Raw genomic sequence first — 18,015 nt, forward strand, 5'->3', positions numbered from 1 at the left:
GTCACCATTCAAGTCCTTGCTTTGTCACAGCCCTCCCACATATTTAAAGTGACGATTAGTTGAGTTTCATGTCTCTGTCTTCTAGCACATGCATGCATGTGTGTCTTTGGTGTGTGGTATGTGTCTATGGTTATTTAGTGCCCCATGGGTTGTGGTATGTTCTATATTTTGGTGAGCAACACATACCGTCACTCTTTCTCCAATTATCATTTTGCACTTAAGATCATGCAATATCAAACAGTGACTACACACTGTGGTTTCTTTTGGTTTCTTGTTATTGTTGTTTTTTATGTCTTCCTTTATTTGACCACCAGACTGCCTGATTTTTATCTCTGACAGCAAAGCAAAAAAACCTGCTTTTCACATCTAATCTGTATTTCTCTTCTTCTCAGTCTTCTAATCAGGCCTCTTTATGTTGTGTTATAACTTGGTTTACTCTGATTAGTGTTTGCTTGTGAGACTGTCCAGAGCATGTCTGAGAGGAGGCAGTTAGCAGCATTACATCTGACATATGAGACTCTTGTATGAGTTCAGGGAGATGTTTGAAGAGAGGAGTAAGGTGGTGCTGTGTTTAAGGTACCTGATGGAAAATAGTGCTCATATTTGAATGTTAATTATTAGTATAGCGAGCTGGGGGATACTATTACATATTTTAAGGTAGATTTTAACCAAAGTTTGGAAATATAGGCAAGTTATTAAGTTTTTTGTTGTTGTTTTTGCCAGGGCCAATATCTGTCAGTAGCTGTAATTTTTTCTTTAAACTATGTCCAGCTGCTGATGACAGAGAGTCTTTTTTTTTTCAGTACAAAAAAGTCGGAGCCCCGTCCTCTCGCGCTTTCTTCGAAAGTCTCGTGAGATTATGTGAGGTCAAGCGCCTGGCTCGTCATTGCTATGGTAACCACATGTTTCCCTGTCTTCAACCCGTGACCAGTCGGTGTATTTTGTTGAGTTCACGAATTTAAGGTAATTATATGAATCACATCGTAGTTTGGAAACAAAAACGCTTCAGTCAAGAAATAAAAAACTCAGTTGTGCGAAATTTAGCGCTAGATAGTGAAGTTAAAAGAAATGAATAGACATGAATCACAAAGATCGCTGGACCGCTCTATGATCGAAAATAATTTAACTGTAATCACTGAAATATATATAATCTTAAATCCGTGTAAAACTAATGCGCGCTATATGCAACTCTCCATTGACCATTAGTGAGTCATACCTAATGTAAATGTGTAAATAATCTTCTAAATCGTTTCCCCTCCTTTTGTAATAGAAGATCAACAATGCATGTTTCTCCAGAGCAGCAGGCAGAAGATGCCAAAACATCAACCAGTCCTGGAAACCCAGTTTTTACCTGCGTGATTACTCCACAAGCAAAAGGTCTGATGTCTGCAGCGGGAACAAAGCTCGAAAGCATCATGTATAAGACCACATCCGCCGACTATGGTCGCCTCCCTCCAACCTTTGAAAGCTCTCCGTGCACTTTCCACCCCAAATCACAAAGATTCACCAAAGAGCTGAGGAAGATCGGGATGTATCGGAACCACTCCTTTAATACATCCCTGGACCGTAGCTGGGTGTGTGACTGCTTCGCAGGACATGTCTTTTGAAAAAAAAAAAAAAAAGCATAAATCTCAAATGTAACGACTGCAGTGTTCAATATCTGCACATGTGTGAAATTAAATGACATTGTTTAGCACGTGTGTTTTGATGTTTTTGTTTTCCTAGGCGTTTGATTTATTTGTCTTAACCTGTTAATATTATATGTATATATTATTTTGAACCTCAGATGAATTATAAACACATAGGTAGTCCATCTGGCATTACTAAATAGATAAAATATCCTTAATTGATGTTTCGGAGAGTAAACAAAAGAAATCTTTCTTTCTTTTTTTGAAGGGGGGGGGGGGTCACTTTAGTAAATGTTTCAGGCTGAACGAATAAAATGTGTACAAATTTAAAGGTTACTAGTCTTATAGTTCCCCTCTGCTGTACTGAACTGAGGTGTAGCATACCGTTTCTTTAATTCTTTGAACTTTGTGTTGTGCAATCAATTTCCTTTTTTAAAATTAACAAATTAATTCATATATTTCTTATTTTCTCACACATGTATTAAGAGAAAAAGTAAAACCATTAGGCAGAACTCCTATGTTCACGTAACATTAGAGAGAAAAATCCTCCCTTCTTCTCCAGTCTCGCCTTCGCATCCACAGCTGACGATGACCAACCTTTTAGCTGGCAGCGCTACGGAACTTAGCGACCAGCTAGCGCTCCTTAGTAGCGTCGTTTAAAATGTGTACGCTATGACCGTGTGGCTGTTTTACTTCAGTGAAGGTGTGTTACGGCGGAATATAGACGGGTGGTATAAATGTGTCCTGATACCCGAGTACCACGCTCAGCTTGTTGTTCCTCTCGTTACCTAACTTGTGTAGTCCGACGGGAGAATCGGAGGAGGGTCCAGCTATCGAAGCTAACAGCTCGGAGGCTAGCTCATACACAACGCAGCTACCTTGTTAGCCTTCTGGTTTGTTAACTACTTTGGTCTGGCTCGACTGCGCTTTGAATGGTGTTTGTTTTACAAGATAGCACCGTAAGTATGTCTTTAGTCTAAAATGGAACCATTGTTGCTTTTAATGATAAGAACAAGTTCGGGAAACTTGAGTTTCCTTTTTAACGTGACAACTGCTTGCTTTGTGGGTGGCTAGCTTGCAAGTCAGCTAACTGAAAAGCTCTTGTTTGTCAACAATACTAAAATGTGTCATCGTTTAGTTGCTCCGTGTGATACAATGTGCCTTTTTAATTGAGCAGCACAGCTATAGATTAAAACAACTGAACGTCGTTTAGTGGCGCTTTTGTTTGAGAGAAAGGGGAGTCATGTTTAATTTCAATAATTAACTTCTGTAATCTGCTGACATTTATCGTACGGGGTGTGTCGTTTCCGCAAGTCTCAATATTTGCTGCTGGCTGCACTGACAGATTGAGTAAGCAGCTGAGCTAAATGCTTTCTGTTTTGTGTTTGTGTTGCCTTCACAGCGATCCATCCAGTCCTGGATGAGAGGTTGACTGGAGCCTTTGGTTGCCTGTGATGTTCCGAGCTTTCCTGGCTGCATCACCAGACCTTTTCTGGTTCATTTTAGTAGCCATTTTTCACTAGTCCCACACAAGTCTCTGCTTGGCAACAGTATGGTCTTTTGCACTGGCCCCACCCAGCCCACAGGGACAAGAACCCCCCAAAACCAAGCTCTCCAAATGATATGATAGTAGCCACCTGGATTACTTTCTGTGCCTGCAGGAGCCTTGTACAGGTTCTGCTCTTCCTCTCTTCCTCAAAGTCCCTTCATCCATTCTGGGAAACACTTGCCAGTTTGGTCTCCAACTCTGGAACCATGGGTAATAGCTGTGTATGTCGAGAAGATAGTGACTTGGAGGACCAACATCATGGTTCATCGAGAGCAACCCGAGGACAAGCTAGGCGGGTGGATCACAGTGCAGGTGTGGGTGCTGACGCTGCAGAGGCTCGGAGCAGTCGGCCCAGGGACCCGGTCAGGCCACCTCGTCGAGGTCGAGGGCCTCATGAGCCGAGACGGAAAAAGCAGAATGTAGATGGCCTGGTGCTGGACACGCTGGCTGTCATCAGGACACTTGTAGACAAGTAAGTTGGAAAATGCCAACAACTATTCAATAAGCTAAACAAAATGAAAACTTAGGGTGTTCTTGGTCTACAGCTCTTAAATTCTGTCTATCATAATTCTTGGTTGTTTTTTTTTTTAAAATAACATCAACCTGTAATGTTAACAGTGGGTTAACAATTAGGTCTCAATTAGGGTTCAGTGTTATTCTTGTGGTATTATAACAATAAACTGGCGAGTTATTCTTTTTTTCAGGAAATTGGGATCTCTCATAAAGAAAAGACTAATAATAAAGCATGCAGCTGCAGCTTATTCATGAAAAATCAATTCTTTCACACAAAAGCCTGCGTAAAACAAAGGCGATTAAGCGCTCTGAGCTGCAGTTGCAAGCATTAATTTGTAGAACTTGTGGCTTTGAATAAGTAGAACCCATAAGCCCGTGCCACCTCCTCCACGTATTTGTTGTCGTTGAAGAACCAACTTGCATTTTGAGGCGTAGTATAGTGAGTCATGGTTCTGAAGTTCATGCAATAAGAAGAGATGCTCCCAGGGAAAACTGATGTCCTTGCAATTGTAGATAATCAGAAAAGAGAGATTTTACTGAGTGTTTCATGTCCACTGGGACTGTTGTCACAGATCTGTGCATCTGTCTCTTAGTATACACCAAATAACAGCCACGGTGTCTTTATTAACTCTTCTTTCATCGTGTTTAAAAGCCGTCTGTGCAGACATCTCAGTTTGTACCTAAAGCAACAGAACAGATTTTCCATCTCTCGGTGGTTTGATGTCGGCTTTTTCAGCACGTTCTGTCTGATTCAGCCACTTGTTCAGTTGCCCTTTTTTTTATTTCCAGATTTTTCATTTAACATCACTGACATCTGTTTTAACAGTGTGTTGCCACACAAGTAAACCTCTTCAGGATCAACAATAAGCTGCAAAAAATCGGACTAACAGTGTTTTAGAGGTTCACTGTTTGTCTTAAAATCGATGTATTGGCAAAATAAAGTAGACTTAAAATACTATTGTATAATCTCAGTTTGAAAATGGCTGTGTCTAAAACATTATTCCAACAGTGTGCAAACAATATGACTAATTAATGAAAGACATCTCACTTGCAGAATTACTAAGTAATGGTAGGAAATCTGAGAATTAAGCCGAGTCTGTGGCTGGCTATAGTGATAGTGGGTTTGATTTTTGTGGGATCAGCTACAATAAGTAATGGTAACAGAAGCGTTGTCATCAGTTACATCCACTGAACCAGATACATCGTAACTATACACTCGCGTCAGCCTCTCCACAGGATAACATTGTTGTCTATATCCATTACTGTGATCACAGAAACGCACAAAGACATGAGTCATTTGTTGATATTATTCCAGATGCTGTGATCACAGGGTCACAAACACTTTGGCTGGTTGAGTGCTTTTAGTGAGCATCACTACATTTGTGTTAATTGTGCACGCGCAAGTTTGTTATGTTTGTGTAAAGTGAAAAAGATGTAAAACAAAAAACCCTGCCTTGTTTTTCAGTGATCAAGAGCCTCCCTACTCCATGATCACTCTGCATGAGATGGCAGAGACGGGTAAGGAAACTTCTCTGAAACACGTTCACATGCTCAACACAAAACATGAAGCCACACAGCAAACAAACACCACTCTGGCAAGTCGGTGAAGAAGTGTGCGACACAAGAGCTTTTATTGTTGGTTCAAAGGTTATCAGATGTGTGAAAGAAGGAACACTTGCTCTGTGAGGAAAACACGATATGATAAGGTGACAAAAACATTTCTTGGTTTGTCAAATGAACCCATTTCTCTATTATCGAGGGTTTATCTTTATTAGTGACTAGAGAGGAGTTCCAGGAATTAACAGTCCTGTGTGCATATGCTTTCCCTTCCCCCCCTCAGGCCCAGTGTCTGAGCTGTTTATGAGAAGTGCTGAGGAAGTATCATTACAGTGCATTGAACTCAGATGTTTTTCTGCTTTGATATATCTGGACTGTTTGAAAACTTGCTTGCTCCAAATTTACCTGTGGTATTCTAAAATGCTCACTTCTGGACATCATACCGACTGGTTACCACTAGTGCCGATTCAGCAGCAGAGTTTGCTTTATCTGCCAGGTAAATACCGGAAAAGACGCCGTATGTGTGACAATATCCTTCTAAAGCTTTCCCACATGCGCTGCAGCTCTCGCCTCGTCTAAGAGGTGCTCATGAGCAACGAATGCAAGGTGCCACTGGATCAGACATTACCTGGTCTTAAACCTGCTCCCCAGTACAACGTCTTGGTGAGATTATGCTAGTAGTCAGGAAGTGCAGCTAACAGTTTGTCACATTTATGTTGTGCCTCTATTTCCCATCTAATCTCGCCTTAACCACAAAGGATTTCCAAGTGGATCCAATTATTTTCAGGTTATGATGAAAGCACACCTGTATGGTAGCACTGCTAAGTTTAATGCTACATGTTGGTACTTTTGTGGAGCAAAGACAGTTGGATGACACCATGCATTAGCACTTGGATGAGATCTGCTCAGTGTATGAGCTTGACTCCCACCAGTTGTGGCCTGTTTAGTCATTTTTCAGTCCCCGTTTGTTTGTCTTGAATTGATGTATCATCTCCGTTATTCAGATAAGTGTGCATGCACGCTTCAATTATGCAATTTGTAGTGTTCAAAAACAGTTCTTAGTAAACATAACTGGTGCAATCTCTTGTTAACAGTAAAGCACAGTTTTGACCAAAATACGCAAAACCTGCACGATCAGGTTTGAGTGGACTGAATGTGAGCAGAGCGACTGCAGCAGTCCCGAGCTGAGGTTGCTTCCTCAGCATATGTACTCCAGCTTGCCCAGCCTGAGGGGAGCAGTTCATCATTTGGGGAAGGGACACAGTCATGATTTATCCCACATACATAATGTATTAGAGTTCACACTTTTACCCCAATCGAGTGAGTTTTATTTATATGAATTTATTTTGTGCTAGTTTGATGTTTCTGTTGAATTTTTTTTGTTGTGCTTGTGGTTTTGTGTGCATATGGTTGAAGCCCTCACATTTGCTTGAGGCGTGCAGTGTTTGGATGTGTATGCGGTACCTTTTGAATTCTTGCTCAAGCCTGGTGTCATGCACACATGGTGTTTGACGCTCACAAGGCTCGGTGTTGTGGGGCTTGACAGCAGCCAAGCTGGGTATTAGCTTGCAGTCCTGAACCCTGAGTCCAGCCAAGAAGCAAATCAGTCACTTTCTGTTTGACACGTGCAAGCAATGTTAAATTATTCATAAGATTGTTGGCTTTCATGAGTGATATTACAGAAAGGATTTCTCACTGAGTCACCTAATGGGCAGGAAATGCATGCTTTAGTAGGCTGCGTATTATACTCAGAGCCGAGGGTTATGTTGGTAAGCACGGATACTCGAACATTTGTGAGAGAAACAGCAGAGGAAGCTTTGCTTGGATGAAGCTTTAACAGCAGCTGTGAAAGGAAATGATGGAGAAGAGAAAGGAATTTATATTTTGCACTTAGTATTTATTATTTAAGGGTTTATGCGAAAAACAACCCAGACATGCTCATTGATTTCACACAGTCTTGACTGTTTTATTCTTTTTTTCAGTTTTAATTTTCCAACCAGCATCGTCAGTCCACGGATACTTGCTCCTTTCAGAAACATCTCCTGGGGGCTTTTCAGATGAAATGGGCAAATCATGGAATCTGAGCCAGATTAAATACACCTTGTAGAAATGAACAAACAGGTCTCAGAAAAGAGACCAAGAAGTGTGCTGCTGCTTTTGCTAGTGTGGGCTCAATGACGGCTGGTTTGCCCTACAGACAGAACACGAGTGTCAACCATATAATGCCAGTATCCAAACAGCATCTGTGTACAACTCTGTTCTAGCTGAATACATCAGAAAATGAGGCAAAATCTTGTGGGACCATTTAATAATTGCACCTTAGATTTAAATTATGTATTTTGGAAGACACATGCTCACTACCGTGAGGTAGAGCAGCTAAAGAACCGTAAGATCTAGGGCAGTGGTCCCCAACCCCCGGGCCTCGGACCGGTACCGGTCCGTGAGTCGTTTGGTACCGTGCCACGAGAGTTGAGGCTCAGGTGTGAAATGTATAGTTTTCAGGGTTTTTATCGGTTTTCAGCGTTATTTTGTTATCGTTTTTATCATTTACTCGGTTTTCCTGGGTCTTTTCACGTGTGTTATGAATAAATCTTCTTTTTTTCGGTACCGGTACTAGTTTTAGTTTGTTGTATTTATCTGCGACACCTTAAAGGCCGGTCCGTGAAAATATTGTCGGGCATAAACCGGTCCGTGGCGCCAAAAAGGTTGGAGACCGCTGATCTAGGGCATTCATGTCACGGCTGACCTGGCCTGTGCCTTAATTTACATCTCGCCTGGTAGAGAAGGACCAGCAAAGGCTCTTTTTTCCCCCAGAAAGCTTAACCTGTTAAGCCCCCAGCGGTTTTATGATCTCTGTAATCTCCTCCCTTTTGCACCCATATTTTGATGCTTAAGAGGTTAAACTAACTGGGCTTCCTTCAAGGCTGCTGCAGAACCACAATAGAAAAGCATCTTGTGTCTTAGTGGAAGAGTATGGCAGCTGCATGCAACAGGACAGAAAGGACTTGGCCAGGCTAGTGAGAAAAACATGGGGCTTTATGGGACAGTCTCTCCCAGATCTGAATCCAGTGTATGCTGGCTATGCCCAGAAGGAAAGCTAGCTGTAGACTCCGCCCACCCGGTGATAAACTTTGTCCCTGTTCTTTCTGGAGGACGGTATAGGACCACTGAAACAAGAACCAACACGCACACACATGCAGGCACCTCGGCCTTAAAAGGCTGAGCCATGCACTGGACTCCTGCACTTTAAACCATGCGGCTACAAAGCTGCCTCTTTATTCGTTTCCCTGTTGTCTGTATTTATTTCTTTGAAGTCTTTCTGTGTTTTAAGCTGAGAACTATCATACAGAATTATGTTGTGTGACTGCTTAATGACAATGACGAATCTTTTGATTCTCAAGGAGGCAGATTACCAAAAACCAACAGTGTAAAATGACAAAAGTGATACAAAATCTCGGTTGAAAGTTTCTTGTTTTCTCTTAGATGACGGCTGGCTGGAGGTTGTCCAGTCTCTGATACGAGTGATTCCTCTGGATGATCCACTAGGCCCTGCAGTGATCACACTTCTCCTGGATGAGTGTCCTCTACCCACCAAGGTATCAATCTGACCTTTAACCTAGAAAGTAATGGATGTGATCTTCCTCGGCCTTTCTGTTTGTGACTGCAGCTCTAATCAGAACAATCTTTGACTTGTTCTTTCCCCTTTTCTGTATTTTGATGATCGTACACTCACATTTCTCTGCACATATGTTTCAGTTAAAAAGATGCTCGTTTATATTTGGAAACAGCTTTTTAAATCATTAGTTTCAATTTTCACTCAAGTCACACAGATTAAAGGAACTGCAGCTATTTTTGTAGATTTCTCATCATTTCTATTAATTAGAAATGATAAAAATGAAATCAGTTATTGTTATCATTGTCCAGGGTAGATTAATCTTGTGTAGAACAACAAGAAGAAGAAGTGCTCATTCAGCTAAAACTTTTTTGTTTTTTCCCCTCCGATCCCCCCCTCCCCCCCTTCACCCACAACCTTTTTTTTAACTTCTTTGAACAAATAAAATGTGCCTCCTGCTTCCATGATCAGAGATGTGTGGACAGAGGCCGTACCGCTACACTCTGAACAGAGTGAGCTCCTCACAGTATCCCACAGAAATGCAGTGAATCCAGTGGGACTTATATTTCACACAATTTCATGTAATAATAATAATAATAATAATGTGTACTTTATTGATCCCTGTGGGGAAATTCTTTCCTGCATTTAACCCATTCACTCAGTGAAGCAGTGGGCTGCCATTGGCCGCCTGGGTAGAAGTGTGTAGGGACGTTACCTTGCTCAGGGGTACCTCAGGGGAATCGAACCCCTGACCTTCCGATCACGGGGCCCTAAGACTCAATCAGTACAATCTTAGAATAGAAATTGTGGGTGCTCCGCGCCAACTGTGCATGGAATGATCCTGGTTTATGTCCTTGTAGCATCATCTGTCAGGATCATGGAAGTGAAGCGTTCCAGCTTTCTGTGGTGCTTGACTTTTAGGTTGTTTGGAGAAACAATGAATGATCCTCGCTGAAGTGACTTTTCCTTTTCTGTTCAGGATGCTCTCCAGAAACTCTCGGACATGTTGAATCTGAGTTCAGCTGTTGCACAACAAGACGCTCTGAACCCCGCTAAACACAGAAACACCACTGCGGTCCTGGGATGCCTGGCGGAGAAGCTAGCCGGTACAGTCCACAGTTCTGGTTTATTTGTGTTTCATTTTTGAGTCGCTGGCTTTGCTCTTTGGTATTTTTATGTTTTCAATAAACCTGAAGAAAGACTAAATGTTTGGTACGTTTTCCCTGTTTCTTACAAACCTTTTATTTTGTAGGATTGCCTAGTATCGGGTTGTTGAGCCCTGGAACCCTTGAATACCTTCTAGAGAGCCTGGTGAGCAGACCTTGACACGCGGTGTGGTTTAGTGTGTGGTATGCTGCACGAATGACACTGTTGCACATTGCCTACAATTTGCTGATGCCTTGTGGTCCGAGAGCTTTTATTATCCTTCAGACGGAGCTCTATAACACCGGGTAAGAACGAAGTCTGGTAAGGTCCAATCACGTCGAGCAGCCAGGTTACAAATGCCCGGCGGAGACGGTGGACGACTATAAAGATGTGGACACCACTCTGCTACATCTGCTGGGATGCTCTCGCTTTTTATTAGATAAGAGCTGCACTGTTTTCTGTGACGCTGCTTCATCAAGTTTTGTCAGAGCTATAAAGAAGTCGGGTCTGTTGCAGTGCGCATTTCAAGCTCGTCTAACAACAGCAGCAAAACACATCTGCAGCATTTTCTGACAAAGACAAACAGACGCAATATTGAAGTGGCCAAATGTAGTGGGAATAAGTTTCTGTGGACTGGTTGTATTTGTGCCGCTGCGAACATGAATGCGATCACGTCACTGCAGCGACTTTTTCTAAAGCACTCAAGGGAGCGTTAAGGTTGAATTATAACATGAACGTTAAAGGTTTGTTTAATTGGTGAAATATGTGGAAAATGAATGTGTGATGTTTGTCGTTGTTCCTCCAGAGCTCCGAGGCCCACCCCACTGTCATGCTGTTTGCTCTCATCGCTTTGGAGAAGTTCTCTCAAACAAGTAGGTTCACTCACTACATGAAGCCAATTTAAAAACGAAGAGTCACGATTAGGCTGGTGAAGTAAGACGTGTGTTATCAGGTAAATGAGCCGAGGAGCTGTAAACGGCTCTTCTGCTCCCCTGCTGTCGATGAGTGTTTGTGTGCAGAATTCAGATGAGTGCTTTTGTTTAGCAGTTTTATTACCTGAGCAATAATAGCACTAAAACCCACCACTTCTCTGTATTTCACGACCAGGACGTGATGGTCTCAGTTACAAATCTTTTCTTATAGTTTCTCTGAAATGTTAGCATTGAGCTGCCCCCTACACGTTTAATTGAAGTCACTGCATAAAGAACTGTGAGGTCTGTTTAGAGACAGACTTTCATGTGACTCGTTTTGCTTCATTTCAAATGGCTCACGTTTTCTTGATGTTGTTTGTTCTCCAACATGTTTTCTCCTGTTTGTGTTGTCAATTCTGCTCCGAGTGCTCCTGAGACGTGGGCGACTGTAGCTCGATGCTGTGCACAAACAGCACTGAAGCTGCTGATGCTCAGCTAATTGTGATCCTCCCGTGTAGGGATGTTTTTACACACAGCAGTGTTATGACGTATTCAGACGTTCTGGTTTCCTTTGCTTAGGCGAGAACAAGCTGACCGTGTCCGAGTCTTCGATCAGCGATCGTCTGGCTGTTCTGGAGTCTTGGGCAGAACATCCTGACTATCTAAAGAGGCAGGTTGGATTTTGTGCACAATGGAGCCTCGACAACTTGTGTGAGTAGCCCCATGTTTCACCCGTTTCTTAGACGAGCCAATTATAATCCTCTGAGTCACCGACTAAAGAAAAGCCATCATTTTTCTCCATCTTCTCCATCCAGTCCTAAAGGACGGTCGTCAGTTCACTTACGAAAAAGTCAACCTCACGAATATCAACGCCATGCTGAACAGCAACGATGTTAGCGAGTACCTCAAGATCTCCCCGACTGGACTCGAGGTCAGTCTGCGTGTGAACGCAGATTAGATGCAGAGTTTTTATTGTAACTGAAAAGTCTGAATCGTTGCTCCTTCTGTTCGCTCTTGTCTTCAGGCGCGATGTGACGCCTCATCCTTTGAGAGCGTGCGCTGTACATTCTGTGTGGATTCGGGCGTTTGGTACTACGAGGTGACGGTTATTACATCGGGGGTGATGCAGATCGGATGGGCCACCAAGGACAGCAAGTTCCTAAACCATGTACTTGAACACTTTTACAGTTTGCCCTTAGCAAAGTGTTCTGAATCTGATTAGATATTCTGCTTTGGGTCGACTGCACCACCTAATGTGTGTGTGTGTGTGTGTTACAGGAAGGTTATGGAATAGGAGATGATGAATACTCGTGTGCGTACGATGGCTGCAGGCAGCTAATCTGGTACAACGCTCGCAGTAAACCTCACGCTCACCCCTGCTGGAAGGAGGGTACGCTTTACTGACACGCACATGTAGTTATAATCAGGCATTGCTGCCGTCTTTTTGCTGACTTTAAAGACGTTTTCAAATGTTCCCATTTTAAGAGATCTGTGTTATAATAACAGGCTTCTGAGTGTCAGTGTTTGGAAATAGCTTTGTTGTTTCGGCGTGACTGTTTTGTGATTTTTAGCACCCACGCTGTCACTGCCAACAGTCAGGCTCTGGCCCACAGCCCACACAGATAACAGTAATAGCACGCCAAAGCTTCATTCTGCTGCGTGTGCGTTCCATTTAGGAGATGCCATCGGCTTCCTGTTGGATCTCAGCAAAAAGCAGATGATCTTTTATCTGAACGGACATCAGCTACCGCCAGAGAAACAGGTGTTCTCATCTGCCACGTAAGTCCACACAAAGTCATCTCCTCTCGTCATGTTTTACTTCATCCTTTCCTCATTTTTCTCTTTATTTTGTTCTCCACATTTTCTCTCATTTATCCCGTGTTTTCTTCTCCTCTGTGCCAGGTCCGGCTTCTTCGCGGCAGCCAGCTTCATGTCGTACCAGCAGTGTGAGTTTAACTTCGGGGCCAAGCCTTTCCGTCACCCACCTTCTGTCAAGTTCAGCACCTTCAATGACTTTGCTTCACTGCTGCCCAGTGAAAAGATCATCCTGCCCAGGTAAGACATGAAACAGGTCCGTGACCTATTTTATTTATTTATTTCCTGGTGTTGGATGTAGGGCTGCCACAAACGATTATTTTGATAGTCGACTAGTCACCGATTAATTTTGCGATTAGTCGACTAATCAGATCATCATCCATTGGACGTAAAACTACAGCTTATTGCACCAGCAGCATCTGCTCTTATATAACTATCATTAGCTTACAGCTTGAAGTGTTTAAGGTATGTGCTAACTAAAAATAAAGACAAGATGATAGTTTATTAAATTTTAATCAAATTTGCAGATTGTTTCGGTGAAGTTTAATAAACTCCTTGCTATCTAAAATATAACAGGACACCGGAGTAAATTCTGGAGCATCTCACACTTCTGATAATCAGCTGTCTGCTTGATGTTTATTCAGCTGTGTAAAAACTATAACTTTAATCCAGCCAAACCGATTTACTCAGGAACAAATAAAATACTGAAAAAAGCCAAACAATAACATTTTTAAGTTATCTAAGTGACTTATATATATTTAACTTGAGTAGTGAAAGACGGCGGTGGGTTTGAAAACTATTTGCCGGGAGTCCGGTGTTCTCACGGCTCTAGTTAGCCTAGCCCCCGGCTAGCTATCGAGCTAGTGGCTAACAGACGTCTCCGAAAACGTCGGAGCGCTTTTGAAAATATGTGGTGTCTTGATAAACTGAGCAGATATTTGAGGTTTACACAGCTACATTCTCGCCTGAAAATATGTTAAACGTTTATTTTGTGACCCAGAAAGAATAATAAGAGTAATATTAAAACTAACTAGCTGCCGCCATTGTTGGAAACTGAGCTGGGTTGCACTATGAATTCTGGGACACAGCTTCTTCTTCTTCGGGGTTTAACGGCAGCTGGCATCCTTGTACATGCAGTGCTGCCATCTTCTGTTTCAGTCCGTTATTACACTCTTAAATCCTACTACTTATTCCTGCGTCTTTTGTGATCTTACAAAGCTTCAAACGACGCGTCGACTATTAAATCAGTCGTCGACGATTTTGATAGTCGACGTAATCGTGACTAGTCGACTAATCGTGGCAGACCTAGTTGGATGATGCTGTCAGAGGTTGGGAAAGCAGTGTGTAATCTGCTGTAACTAAACTGTCCCTGAATGGTTCTTGTATAGCTTTTTTACTCTGAGCACTCAAAGCGCTTTATACAACTAATTCATTCACTCATCATTCTTTAAATCTCTCATTAGAGTCTGTCGGCTGCATTAAACCAGCACTTTTATTTCAACATTAAAATCTTCAGTGCATTTTTCTCCTACACATCAAACTTTGCTCTGGGCAGATACTCGGTCTTGGCTCAGTGTAACCACGCAACCATGCTCTGAAAGTGGAACAAAAATGAAACCCTGATGTCATATCTGATTTAATAAGACAGGATGGAGACGGGCTACAGCTGCTTAATATAAAGCTCTAATGTTCCTCTGTGTCAGGACGTTGTTGACTTTGCAGCGATCTGTTGCAACAACGGGACCTTGACCGTTACCACAGTTGGATCATCGCGTCTCTTAAACATCATCAACAAAAATAACAAAATAATCTGGACAAAGAAAAGACTCGACGTAGGTGTTTGTTATAGTGTCCTGTCACTGACTGACGAATGAAAAGGACGGACAGCTTTCCATTTCCTCTGTTTTTGTCTTTTCTTTGGAACAGACAGTCGGGCTAAATGAAGGAAAGACTGACGCAATAAAAATGGCTGCATCTAAAAACCGAGCGTCTGTCCGCACCACCGTGTGCAGCATGACGCATTAAGCAGCTGTCCCACAGAAAATCTGTCAGCTGAGCTTCAGCAGCTGAACGTTAGCTTGTTCGTCCTAAAAATGTACATAAAATGTGACCTTTGAAAAGAAACCTAAATGTAACCGTTTGAGTTGCAGATTCCACATCTGGATTTTATTTTATTTATTTATTGATTTATTTTTACATTTGCAAAAAATGCAACAATTAACATTTTTTAAATTAAGGTTTAGGGTTAAGACAGCTTGTTTCAGAGCACCATGAGGTAATTGGGGATTATTTTGAACTTGAAATGCATGGCTCTAAATGAGTGGAATGACTCTGATCAATCACTCGCTTGTGGGAGACGGCGTGAAGAGAAGGAACGATTGCATGAAAACTGTCCGTGTGTGTGTGTCCAGTCTTCTTTTTCCCCATCCGACGGTGCACCTGCATGTGTATACAAACGTCACGTGTGTGTTTGTGTGCGTGTGTTTCCTAGACACCGGTGTCTGGCCTTAATGAGGCAGGTTAGCATCCGAGACAACTGCTGCACGCTGTGTTGCGACGTCATGGCCGACACAGAGCTGCGGCCCTGCGGACACGGGTATGTGTTCTTCTGCTGCCAATAAAATGTCTCAAGCTCATTTTTGTTCACTCCTTAAACAGGAACAATCTGACGTTGTCCGTCTCTTCTCCCCAGTGGTATGTGTATGGAGTGTGCCTTACAGTTAGAGACGTGCCCCCTCTGCCGTCACGACATCCAGACCCGCGTCAGACTCATCGCACACGTCTCCTGACACACTTCCTGCCCTCGCTCCAGTAAACGGAGACACACAAGCCCTTTAGCTTCCTCCTCCTCCTCTAATCCCCTCTTACCCCACAGGGCTGCGAGGACGTTGCCACGGTGTTGCGATGATGGCAGAACGCTGAATTCTGGTCGGACGAGACGGCGGCGATGGAGGGGTGGATAGATGAAAGAAAGGAGATGAGAGGAGGGGCAAAAAACCGACAGCTGGAACCCCCAGGAGCTTTTCCTCGTGTATCTACATCTCCTCTTTTATATCCTTCTGACAACTCGCTGCAGAAGCTGGGCCAAGAAAACTTTCTACTTTTTTTTTTTCAAAATAAAAGCGCAGAGACCGTGTAACTCGGCTACAGACAGAACCGAGTTCTTATCTCCAAGCCCCGTGTAAAGCTATTTAAAAACACAGAACCTTTCCATCACGAGGATCCCACTTGTGCTTTCAGTCCCGAGGCTGCTACTATTTAACCCCATCGCCGTCACGCACACGTCTGCAGACGTGACAGGGCTTGGTCACAGAGGAAAGCGCAGCCTGTAGTACAGTATTAAACCGAAGGTACAAACTTGAAATGTGTCTTACTTTCTTTTTTGCTTACAGATGCGTGAGTAATTGTGTTCTCACTGTAGCATTTTCTCCAACACTCAAACCTTGGGCAGCTTTCCCGTCTGTACTGATCGATCACCCAGTCGGAGGGTTTTCATTCTATTCTGATTCTACTCTGTCTCAGTTGACTTTAATCGCTTGAGTTCAATTTTCTGATTAAGTTTACAAAGCTGTTCAAAATCACAAAAGAAAGTAAATGGCAGAAATAACATGTTTCTGTCTCCTTTTTGTGCTTTACTCGTTTATAAAGCAACCACAGAATGTGGGGATTCAAATTTACATTAGAGTCACATACAAGTGATCGCAGTCAGGTTTTTTCCTTCCGGTTATAAATGCATATTTTAAAGAGCCAGTGTAAGGGAAGTGTGTACTCGCACAACCACACACTGTAAAACTTGATTAGTGCCAACAGTTGGGGAACAGGAGTCGAGCTTGTCTGAGAGGCTGTTTGATTTTTGGTTTGTGATGACAAACCTGACACTCTTCAGTCCACAAAAGGAGTTTTTAGTTGGTCACTTAAAATGAGGCTGAACGCTGATGTTGGCTCACGAGCTGAGCGGTGGATTGATTGTTCACGTGCTGCACGTCACAGCGCTGCTGGTGATCTTGTGTTAAAAACAAAGTTTGTCAGAAGTGCTCAGGCGGAGTAAAAACGTGGGTTCTGTACAACTCCTGCTCCCTTTTCTTCATCTTCCCTCGTCTCGTCTTTTGCCTTGTGTTTGTCTTTCTGTCCATCCTTTACTTGAAGCATCTCTGGGTTGACTGAATTATGTTTGTATTTTGGAAACAGGTGACAAAATTAATCGTACGTTAAATCATAATTCAGTAAAATTGTATTGTACAATTTTAAAACGCCCAGTGGCATTTCACATGAATGCAATTTCACATTTATCCTGTTCTTATAGTTTCTGAAGGAGTTGACGCTTCATGCTGCATGAGCAAAATCAGTAAAATCATTCACACGATACTAGAACAGTTTATGACAACAGCAGAATCTCTCGGTATGACAAAAGACCGGTCTGGTCGTTGTTTGCTATGTTGTATTTTCCTGGAGCACCTTATCCATGGAGGTGAGAGGTGGATGGTCTGTGTTTGGAGATCCAGTTCAGGAAAGTGTGTGTGTGTGTGTGTGTGTGAGTGAGACTGAGTGTATTTAAAACATCTGTAAAGGAAAATCTCCCAGAGTTCCCAAAGATGTGATTTATTGAAGAATTGTTTCCTGGATTGTGACATTTGTAATAAATGTATGTTCATGTGATTCTTTTGTGTGACTCCTGCTACAAAACCAAACTATTGATACACTCACTGATCATTTACCCACTGGCCTGTGAAATGTAGACATTTTTAAACACACACAGCAACTCTTTAAGTAACAGATGGATATTAGTCAGGGATCTATTGCTATGTTTTTGTCTTTTGGTGTGTTGGTAATTCATCACAAAGAATTACAGTGTCTCAGGCTCACATGAAGCCCGATGCACTCAGAACAGATGTGTCGGGGAAAGTGACACAGCAAAACAGTTTAAACATTATTTTGTATTTAATAACTCCTTTTGGAAAGTCATAATCCTGCTTGGTATGATAATAACCTACGAAGTCGGATTTGGCATAAAAATGTACATGAAGTACTTTAAATATAATACGTTATGCTACAGGATAATTACAGATTCGTTAATACCTCACGTTAATGTTGCAGCTGAAGATGATTTTAATTACTTTTACATAATATTACCGATATTAATACGACCTTTTAGATTTCTATTTTAAATTTGCAATAATATTAATAATAAAACTTATGGTCGATCCACCGTCTCATTCGCTCTTTTCTTGAGGCACGAACAGAAGAAGTATATAATCTCCGATTTTGAGCGCTTCTGATGGACGT

General features: G+C 42.3%; 2 protein-coding genes across 3 annotated transcripts; both read left to right on the forward strand.

Moving 5' to 3' along the window:
• Nucleotides 1-841: 841 nt before the first annotated feature.
• Nucleotides 842-1,696, forward strand: pierce1 (piercer of microtubule wall 1). Its single transcript, XM_085167236.1, has 2 exons — nt 842-963; nt 1,271-1,696. The coding sequence occupies exon 2, from the start codon at nt 1,281-1,283 to the stop codon at nt 1,605-1,607; it is 327 nt and encodes a 108-aa protein (XP_085023362.1). The 5' UTR covers nt 842-963; nt 1,271-1,280; the 3' UTR covers nt 1,608-1,696.
• A 487-nt stretch (nt 1,697-2,183) lies between these two features.
• Nucleotides 2,184-16,740, forward strand: rspry1 (ring finger and SPRY domain containing 1). Of its 2 annotated transcripts, none has more exons than XM_085167227.1 (15): nt 2,184-2,587; nt 3,031-3,649; nt 5,156-5,208; nt 8,731-8,843; nt 9,840-9,966; nt 10,113-10,171; nt 10,812-10,878; nt 11,497-11,628; nt 11,733-11,848; nt 11,942-12,085; nt 12,196-12,307; nt 12,594-12,696; nt 12,820-12,972; nt 15,224-15,328; nt 15,425-16,740. In XM_085167227.1, the coding sequence occupies exons 2-15, from the start codon at nt 3,252-3,254 to the stop codon at nt 15,519-15,521; spliced, it is 1,779 nt and encodes a 592-aa protein (XP_085023353.1). In that variant the 5' UTR covers nt 2,184-2,587; nt 3,031-3,251; the 3' UTR covers nt 15,522-16,740. The 2 variants fall into 2 exon arrangements, with proteins under 2 accessions (XP_085023353.1, XP_085023354.1); XM_085167228.1 differs by having other exon boundaries at nt 2,185-2,331.
• The last annotated feature ends 1,275 nt before the right edge of the window (nt 16,741-18,015 follow it).

Source organism: Neolamprologus multifasciatus, chromosome 7 (assembly GCF_963576455.1).
Source record: "Neolamprologus multifasciatus chromosome 7, fNeoMul1.2, whole genome shotgun sequence".
Taxonomy (NCBI): Eukaryota; Metazoa; Chordata; class Actinopteri; order Cichliformes; family Cichlidae; genus Neolamprologus; species Neolamprologus multifasciatus.

What these genes read in the sequence shown, in the direction of transcription:
- pierce1 (XM_085167236.1), top strand. Translation starts at nt 1,281, where the DNA reads ATGCATGTTTCTCCAGAGCAGCAGGCAGAAGATGCCAAAACATCAACC.
- rspry1 (XM_085167227.1), top strand. Translation starts at nt 3,252, where the DNA reads ATGATAGTAGCCACCTGGATTACTTTCTGTGCCTGCAGGAGCCTTGTA. An exon ending in GCATGAGATGGCAGAGACGG is followed by an intron (nt 5,209 to 8,730) that starts GTAAGGAAACTT and finishes GTTTTCTCTTAG; the next exon opens with ATGACGGCTGGCTGGAGGTT. An exon ending in CAGGTGTTCTCATCTGCCAC is followed by an intron (nt 12,697 to 12,819) that starts GTAAGTCCACAC and finishes CCTCTGTGCCAG; the next exon opens with GTCCGGCTTCTTCGCGGCAG.